At 46.4% G+C, this 9,679-nt stretch overlaps 1 protein-coding gene across 1 annotated transcript; it reads right to left on the bottom strand.

Annotated features, from left to right (window-relative positions):
• Positions 1 to 2,480: 2,480 nt before the first annotated feature.
• LOC307032294 (uncharacterized protein) lies at positions 2,481 to 9,172 on the bottom strand. The gene is made up of 3 exons (XM_079670163.1): positions 8,806 to 9,172; positions 3,805 to 7,109; positions 2,481 to 3,667 (listed from the first exon to the last, which is right to left on the bottom strand). Exons 1-3 carry the CDS (start codon positions 8,879 to 8,881, stop codon positions 3,452 to 3,454), a joined length of 3,597 nt encoding a protein of 1,198 aa, XP_079526289.1. The 5' UTR covers positions 8,882 to 9,172; the 3' UTR covers positions 2,481 to 3,451.
• Between the last annotated feature and the right edge of the window lie 507 nt (positions 9,173 to 9,679).

The following is a 9,679-nucleotide window of genomic DNA, read 5'->3' as shown; positions in this document are numbered from 1 at the left end:
AAAAGAGAAACTATAAAGCAAATAGTTGGCTGACCTTTAAAAACTCGTAACAAGAGAGTGTAGAAGTTACATAAAGGAATTATGATCTATTCTCGGTTTTTATTAGTGGTGTGTACATTCGGGACATTAATGAAAGTTTGAACTATTCTTGAAGTGTAAAATAACAAACAAACAAAAAGTCTCCTGACCCTTTTATAAGCAGTACATTTAATCAATGGTTTATAACACATTATCTAGCTATAAGAAAAGTGCTTAATGAATTAACTTTGCTGTTGCAGCCCCAACGTTATGGAACAAATGGCCCCTCCAGGTTAGGCTTGCTCCAACTCTGCCTGTTTTTAAATCTCGTTTAAAACCCCACTTCTTTTCCCTTGCAGGCCAGGTGACACTTGTGCTTTTACATTTGGGTTTTTATCTTACTCGTGTTTTGTATTGTTTTTTGTAGGAGAGTTGTTCAGTCTGTGGCTTCTGATCTGGTTTCATTGTCTCGTGTTTTACATTTGTTTCATGTCTTGTCTGTTTTTTATGTATTTATGTTATGTTTTTATACTCTTATTGATGTACAGCACTTTGTTAAACTCTGTTGTTTTTAAATGTGCTACAGAAATCAAATGGATTGGATAACTTACCTGTGAAGTGTTCCTGTATTAGCATTTATTATATTGTTAATACAGCTAACTCCACTTATAGGCAAACATGGGAAGATGTATTATAGTGTTGGGAGCCTTAAGATAAGTGCTTTCCATTAGGGTTTTTCAGAAAGTGTATTTAACATAAGATTGTTTTGTTTGTCGTTCTTTATAATTAGGGTGACAAAAACGTTTTAATAAGCATATCATTAAAAACATGAACTGCGTGATTCTGTCACATTTCAGTTGAAAGGCAGCTTTAATGACCAAAACCACGCTAATCAACGGCCAATGTGGGAACAAAGAACTGTTTGTCTTCCAGATGGATGTTGACTCTTCTTTAATTGTAGGTTAAATATGCACATTACATCAACAAACGTTTTTCTGACGATTGATGTTGATTACAGCTTTTTGATAAGTGATAACGTGTTACGTGTGATCGACCGTCTCCATCACACCTGTTGACTTCTGTCTTCACCTCCATCTCTCTGATCCTTTTCTTAAACTGAAAACTATTCAGACTACTTTTTTGAAAGCATGTGGACAAACTTCTCACACACTCACAAAACAATGACTTCAATTAAGTGTATTTTGTCAACAGGTTCCACTTAATTTTATCAAGTGAGTTTACATGTTAAGTTAAAAATATATTAGGATCATATAACTTAATAAACTTGTTTAACAGGAACACAACTAATTTTAAAATACGACTTCTGATCAACAAGATATTAAATCAACTTAAAAGAAAATAACTTTTCGTCCAAAAAAGATGAGGATTCTCCTTTAATTGTAATTTAAATGTCTGCATATATAGAATCAAGGACTTCTAAAAGCGATGGTTGATGTTGATTAAAGCTGTTTGATAATGTGTTACATGTGACCGAGCCTCCCCATCACACCTGTTGACTTCTGTCTTCACCTCCATCTCTCTGCTCCTTTTCTTAAACTGAAAACTATTCAACATTTTTCTTTTTCTTTCTTTCTTTTTTTGATTGAGACACGTCCCTTGTCGCCCACGAAAGCATGTGGACAAACTTCTCACACATGGCTCTTTTCACTCCTTTTGTCCCGCTCTCTGCCCCTGAGCATTCTTCTCCTTGGTTACGGGTTGTCATGGATTCAGGAGCCCCGTGTAGGCTCAAAAACGGGAGGGATTAAAGGCAGCCATTTTGGGGACAGCTGGGCCAGGTTGGTCCCTGTTGCCCCCTGTCCCGCTCCCAGTCACTCTGGGGGGAAGAGGGGTGGCATTGTGTGAGGATTAGAGCTTCCTGTGTGTCAGCTCATTACATGGGGTGGGAGGAGGGGGGGAGTACAGGGGTGAGCAGAAAGAGTGAGGGAGAGAAATGAAAGAGAAAATGAAAGAGGGTGCGTATAAAAGAGCGTATGACACAGAGAGGGGAGGGAGGGAGGGAGGTGGCGGCCTCTACAGCTGCACCCTCAATCACACTCATACAGGCTCTGATTATCCTTTTCACACACACACACACACACACACACACACACACACACACACACACACACACACACACACACACACACACACACACACACACACACACACACACACACACACACACACACACACACACACACACACACACACAGAGAGTAGTGGGGAACTGCAACATATTAAAAGACATTGAGGACAAAAAAGGCAGAATTAGGAGACAGCTAGCCCAGACAAAGAACCCCCCCGATTCCAGACACACCGAGAGCTGGAACAAACAAGCGAAAACTGACCAACAGCACACAGAATAAGATTCATGCAAACAGAATACTTAAACAGATAAATGAATTCACAAAGACGGGCTTAAACTGAACCCAGAACAAAAAGATATACAGAAAACCACAGACGAGCAACAAACCGGTCTCCTCTTCACATCCCCATTGTTTTATTTATCTTTTATACATCACATGGGAGTCATGGGAACATAGTTTGTCATTGCTACAAAAAAGGGGTTTACAAGGAATACTAAACTGGGTGAAACAGGAATGCAGTACAATTTCTGCAGGCGCAGAAAACTCTCAAGTGCTTTGAGAGAGAGGGGAGCAGGGGGAATGGAGGGGGAGAAAGATAAAGGGAGGGGAATTATAACAGACAGGGCTCATCCTAGTTGTCGGTTTGACCCGGGAGGTGGTACCGACAACAAAAAAACATTTACAATCATCAGTTTGAATAAGCTGCTAGCAACTTTTACAGCAATAAGTACAAGGACTTCCCACAAAATCATCTAACACACCATTATTATTATTATTATTATCATCATGGTTATCATCATTGCTAATGTGTTTAAGAAGATGTCTCGGAAGCACAGGACACAGTGCAAGTCTCAGTGCAACTCAGCACATCAGAAACATGCTTTTAGCAGCATGGCATTAAGAAACAAGTCAGATAAAAAGGCATCAAATGTAACCGCCGCTCATATTTACAGACATTGGCCATTACTAAACTGGCCTATTTTGGTATGGAGTTCATCTTGTAAAATGCTGGATCGTCCCTCTTCTTCAAATCAGCTTATACAGTATGTGCCGAAAAAGGTGTCAGCAACGAAAGCGCAAACAAATAATTCTCATTGTGACAATTCTGTGAAGTGTGTAAGATAAGGCCTCACTGTGGTCTTTGAAATACAAAAATAACATAGCTAAAATACTACATTCACAAATGTCTTGCAAAACTACAACTTCATCTATCTGCCTATTACAAAAGGTAAACATGAATTAGAATGTCTACAAAAACAAAGGTCGTCCTATTAAAAAAAAAAATACATTCCTTTGTCAGGACCCTTTTAAAGACTGACTGCAGCCGCTCAGTGATTCTAACTCTACACAGTAGTGTCCATAGGCTCGACCGGAACAACACCGATCGCTTTAGTATCTGTGCTGTCCTCCTTCTCAGGTGATTTAGCCAATCCCTGATTTTCTTCTTGCTCTTCCGGGCTCTTATTGGCTGAATTTGAGCTGCAATCCTCCGCAATGTCAGTGTCATTGGTTTGAGCCTTGACGGGGGTTGATGCTCCAGGATGAGTTTTCATATGACCCTGTTGATGGAAGACACAACATATTAGTTATTTAGCCACAATGGAGGAAATCTTAACCTGACAAAAAAAGCATTACCCCTTAATTCTTTTACAAACTCAAAATCATTATCTTTTGATCTAAGTTAGTCAACCCGTACCTTAAGTCCACTGCGACTGGCGTAGACCTTCCCGCACTGGGAGCAGCAGTAGGGTTTGTCAGAGCGAGGAAGCTGGGCTGGGACGGAGGGCTCTTGTTCCTCTGAAGGCTTTTCGTGCCCGTCGTTACTCTCCTCCATCGGAGCATCCTTCTCCGACTCTGAGTCCAGCGCAGGCAAAGGCTCTTTTGTTGTCGTGGTCTCACTCTTGCCTTTGCTTTGGGAAGGATCACTCTCTTGAGCCTCCTGTGGGTCATTGCCACAGGCCTCTTCAGCCTCAGGGATAGCTTTGGGGCTGGCAGGTGGGGTGAGTGCAGGTGAGGGATTTGCAGCTGGGGTTTTGGGGATCGAATCAGGACTTGTAGTGGGTTTGTCCGTGGAACAAGCTTCATCGTTAATAACCATGGATTGCAGCGTATTATTGTTTGCTCCAGGCTTTGAAACGCACAGAGATAAAGGGGTGTCATCTGCCTCTGCATCTCCATTCATTACAGCTGAATGAGAGCTAGCTAAGGGTGCTTTGAAAGGGCTGGTGCTGACCAGGTCAGCCTGGGTCTCCTCTTCAGAGTGCATGGAGCCGTTGATTGGGCTACCATCAGCTGGGGCGTTGTCTCCCAGACGCAGGGGGTCCTCTGCTCCCACTGAGGGGGGATTACGGGTCACGGGTGGGCTAACACTTGATGCGGAGCTTTCCAATTCTTCCGTCTTCACAGATTTGGCGTCAGTAGCTGTGGATTTCTTAAAAGTCGACCCTGAGGTGAGAGCATCAATTGTTGACTTGGAGCTTGTTGTCAGGGCCAGAGGAAGGAGTTGTGGGGCTTTAGATGGGGAGCCATTCTCACGCTCACCGAAAACAGCAGCTGTTTCTCCGTCTTCGGGAGGCATGTCTTCATCAGGTGGTATTTGTCCACCCAGGTGCAAGCGGATATGGTGCTGAAGTACCAAGGCATTGGTGAACTTGCGTGGGCACAATGGGCAGGAGTTCAAGGCACGGGAGTTGGCCGGTCTTGCGCGGTGCGTGGCAAGGTGGGCTCTAAGGCTGCCCTTTGTGGAGAAGGAACGACCGCACTGCTTACAAGGGAAGGGGCGCTCTCCCAGATGTGTGGCCTGATGCAAGCGCAGAGCCCTGGGGCAGCTGAGGACACGCAGGCAAACAGCACACTGATTAGCGGCCTGAGCGGTGGGCAGAGAGTGAGTATTCATCGTAGTTGTAGTGCCAGAACCTAAGACTCCCTGGCTGGTCATAAGTCCAGTAGCACTTGGGCTCAGGCCGAGAGCAGCCAACATTTCCCTGCGATAGGCACTGGAGGTGGTGGACAGGTCATGGCCGTATGTGTCCCCATGAGCATCAGCAGCTGATAGTGAGGAAGAAGAGGCACCTCGCTGTGGCTGCTTTTCAAGCTTCTGCACCAACCGTTGCAACTTGGAGGTGTCTGAGGTCAGGGTAGAGGTGGTGGTTGAAGATGAAGAGGAGGTTGATGGTTTGGGGAAAGGTGGAAAGGGGAAGGGTAGCTGATGGGGAGAAGTGAGGTGGGCGGCAGATGAGTGGCCTGGGGGTCGTAGAAGTGCAAGGTGGTGAGAGGAGGTGCCGTCAGGGAAGAGAATCTTAGGAAGGTGGGCCAGTTGGGAGTATGGGGAAGCAGTATGGAGGGCAGAGTGAGGAGGTGTGTTTTCATCAAATCGCTGCTGCTTTACTCCTTTGAACTGGCTGCCCATGGTGGAGGAGGAAGACGAGGATGTAGAGGAAGGAGGCAGACCAGTGCCGGACACGCTGGCAGCAGCTGCAGCCGAGGCTCTGTTCAGCTGAAGCAGTGAATGGGCTGTGGACAGCAACGCCATGTCCACTGACGGGGGCAGAGGTAAAGAGGAAGGCGATGGCCGAGAGGACGCACCAGACAGGAACCCGAGTGCCATGTTCTCCGTCATCCCGGGAATGCTTCCTTTCACAGCGTTGAAATGCTCGTCGTCATCGGCACGCCGTTTTCTCCTTCTCTGGATTGGGCTGGGAGCGGGGGGAGTTGGCTCGCACAGTGCCGGGGGCAGCAGAGAAAGAGACAGCTCTGGGTTCTGCTCTCTGTGGCGCAGGAAATGGGCTTTCAGGTTCCCTCTGGTTGTGAAACGGCTCAAGCACACCGGGCACTGGTAGGGCCTTTCGCCTGTGTGAGACCTCAGATGGATCTGGAGTGAGGAGTCGCTGCTCAACACCTTCCCACAAAAACGGCACGCATGGTGAGGGCGTCCTGCTAAGGAGGAAGAGCCAAGGGAGGAGCTGGGCTGGAGATCCTGGGAATGACTGGCGGTAGGAAGGGGAGGGGTGGGGAAACTGAGACCATTGCTATGGCCAAACGAGGAGGTGTTGGATGACTTCTCGTGGAGGTAGCGCGGTGGTAGGCCCAGTGACAAGGACATAGGGTGTAGTGAGGCAACGGAGGGGCTCATGGAGGATGAAATAGATGAGGTAGAGGAGGAAAGAGCTCTGCTGCCATTGATATGTGTAGCACCTGCTTTGGAGACGGGTGGCTGTGGGAAGAGGGAAGATGGAAGGCCAGTCAAAAGCGATGAGGTTGTGGTTACTGGCGTGGCAGTGGAGGGGTGCGTTGGGGATAAAGATGCAGGTCCTAGGGACTTATGGTTGCTGTCTGCACCACCAACCTGTTGGTTATTATCATGGCCAAAGACAGCCCCTCCCAGCCTCAGAACGTGCCTACAGATCTCCTCTGTTATCTGCATCTGGTGGATTTGCCGCTGCTGTAAAACCCTCAGCTCTTCCAGGAGTATCGCCAAGGTGGGTGACACCTGGATCTGTCCCTGCTGCCCGGGAGAGGTGGATGCCTGATGATGGTGATGATGACCTGGACTGGAGCTGTCGCGGCGAGGCAGCACATACTGAGAAGAAGAGGATGAGGAAGAGGAGGAAGAGGTAGTGGTGGTGGCCGAGCTGCCCATTGTTGGGGAGGCCATGGTGGAGTGAGGGTTTCCTTGGTGAAGAAGGCTGTGGGAACCTGAGGTTTGACCCAGGGGAGGAGGTGAGTGAGTCTGGGATGATAGCGAGGGGTGCGGGAAGTCTGGGGAGAGGGAAGAGTGGGTGTTGGGGAGGGAGGTGGTGAAGGGGGCGATGTGGCTGGGCCAGTGGGGAGGAGGCGAGCTCTCGCTGGGCAACGAGGGCGCGTGGAGCCCACCAGGGGATGGGCGAGGGGCCAAAGGCGGCTGGCAGTCCTGGTGAGAGGTGGGGGATGAGGAGGAGGACCCTGATGAGGTACCTTCTGAGCCAAGAGATGTTGATGGTGACTTCATGCCCAGGTGATCATCTGAGGATTGACAGAAAAATATATTTTTTAAACTTTTAATTCCATTTTGTTTGTTTCTTTAAAGGCATTAGTGCGTCTCCAATATCAGACCAAATATTAATGTATGTCAATTAATTAAATCGTCCTGGTCCAGTTACAGTCTGTTTATTTAATTGATTCTACATAATGTTTACAAGTTTAGTTTTCAAATGTGTGTGCATACCAAAAGATCAGGTTACGACTTCAAAAGAAATGCCTGCTAGGAAATGGCCTTGAACAAGCAAATAAACAAGTGGAAGAAACTCTGAAGTCTATGAGTCTTTGTAATGTCTTGTCTCAATCTGTGCTCTCCGGAGCAAAACTCCTCAAACATCTTGCACACACAAAAAAGCTTACAGACCACCTTGCTGCTATGGCAACACATTTTACAGGACAATGGGCATCACCAAGACAACCCATAACCCCTCTTAACCCACCCCCTCCCTACAGCAGTTACGTCTTTCATCTCCCTATTCACCCTTCCCCCCTTACGTCACAGTCGAGGTCAAGGGTCAGGCCAAGCTAAGGGTTCTGGGCACTGTCCAGACACTCTGATTGGTCAACTAATCTGACCTGTGCTGCTCGGGGGTCAAATTCTTTCAGAATCTTGAGCACAGAGTGAGAAAGAGTAAAAGAAAAAGAAGGGGGAGGGTAACAACAATGGAGAGACAAACTAACTATTCCCTCCTGGAGTGATATAGTGATGGAATGAAAGACTGTACCTAAGTGAAATTCCTTCTCTGTGACTTCTAAACAAACCTCAACCTGCGGGACACATAAAAAGAACTACCAGATAAACTTTCTTTGGAGGAAGTTTACCTGCAGAGAGTCTAAAGTGCATGCAGTGGAAGATATTACCCATTGTAAAACAGAACAAGTGCGAAAGCAATCTCTCTTTCACCCCTGAATCTATTTTTTTCTCATCCATCTGAGCCCCCCCCCCCAACTGTGTAGGAGTATACAGTCAATAGGGTTGGGGGGCGAGAAAGAGGGATAAAGAAAGGGGAGGGAAGTATTGAGAAGGTGGAAAATGTGGGAAGAGGGGTGCATAAGAGAGAAAGGCATGGACGAAGAGAATAGATGGGTGGAAGATTAATCTTTACCAAAAACACTGGCTTCCCTTCCCCCCACCCAAGCACTTTATTGTTAACAAATAAGAGGGTGCTCTATACTAATCAAAGACCTCCAGCAGTCAGCGCTGAGCAGCCTGTTGGTTTCCTAGAGGTCCAACAGCAAATGAAAATGGCCACAGATGTATGTTAGTTAATCCTACTCTATTCATTTCACAGGGACACGTTTATTGTGTGCCTAAGGCCCCCATTTAGTGGGGCCCATTACAGTGAATGGCTGAACAGGAGGGGTTTCTTTAGTTGACAAACTTAGATCTTCCACTTTTTGTTTTTTTCAATCAGGTGCGTTTGTTGGAATGTGCCCATGCATAAATGAACGTGTGGAAATCACGTCGATCAACGACAAAAGCGCACAGTAGCCCAAACAGCGCACACAATTTATGTGCGTCGAAACACAAACTTTTGCTTTGGTTAAGTTTTCCGTTTTGTTGTAGGACTTGAGTTAATTCCGCATGCATTGTTGAGCACCATTTGTTTGCAAGCTTGTTGCACTCTTTCATGAAATTCAAGACAAAAACGCATGAACACTCGTAAAGATGTGTACTCACCGTGAGATAGCAGCCTTGGGCCCCCCGGATCCGAGTTAACTAGATGCTGGGGTCGCTTCTGCTTCCGGCGTGACATGATTCACTGCGACTCAGAGGGAGAGGGGGGCATCAGTTTGTTGAATGGCAGTAGGCACGTTTTTGCGCACTTGGAAGCGCTCCTGAAACCATCCAAGCATTTAAAGTTCAAGAGTTGCGCACATCCCGAAAGCCCCGGAATAAAAAAGGAAATGTAAGCTTACTTAAAAGTGATAAAAGAACGTATGCTTTTTGGAAAAATCTAAAAAAAGGTAGCAATAGGTATTTGGAAATCCGCAGGTCTGCACCGTGCCATATGAAGCTGCGGTGAGTGCGTGTGTGTGGCTGTTTCCTAAAGTCTCTTCTCCCCCAAAAAACTTGTCCAATTTGCGCCCCTCCTCTCCCACTGCTGCCCCGCTGCATGCACATACAGGGAACACACACACTCACACACACGCACACGCACACGCCGTACACACTCACCAACACACACAGAACCACTCCTTGTTCTTCAATGATATTTGCATTTCAATGGCGTGTAACACACAGCCTCCCTGCTTCTCTCTTTCTCATTCTCCCCAGCTTTATTTTTCTTTACACACTCACGCAGCAGCTATAAACTTTCAATAAAACATGACAATTAGGTGTCAAAGCCGTTGGATGGCTTGAAAACAAATGTAAATTGGCGTTAGAATGATCTATTTGACTATAAGATAAATGTTTAAATAATGCCAGGAAGAAAATAAATCATTGTGGGTCTAATTAAGATGCAATAACATGTCTAAAGAAGTAACAGGTGACATTTCCATCAGGAAACATCTGTTTAGGTGTACTGCAGACACTTTAATAATTTCAGCAA

This window comes from Notothenia rossii, assembly GCF_949606895.1.
Source record: "Notothenia rossii genome assembly, chromosome: 3".
Taxonomy (NCBI): domain Eukaryota; kingdom Metazoa; phylum Chordata; class Actinopteri; order Perciformes; family Nototheniidae; genus Notothenia; species Notothenia rossii.
This window is presented reverse-complemented; position numbering and strand designations above follow the sequence as displayed.

Coding starts and splice junctions, on each gene's coding strand:
- LOC307032294 (XM_079670163.1), bottom strand. CDS start 8,881: ATGTCACGCCGGAAGCAGAAGCGACCCCAGCATCTAGTTAACTCGGAT. Junction 7,110..8,805: donor CCCAAGGCTGCTATCTCACG/GTGAGTACACAT, acceptor GTCAATCCTCAG/ATGATCACCTGGGCATGAAG. Junction 3,668..3,804: donor CCAGTCGCAGTGGACTTAAG/GTACGGGTTGAC, acceptor TTCCATCAACAG/GGTCATATGAAAACTCATCC.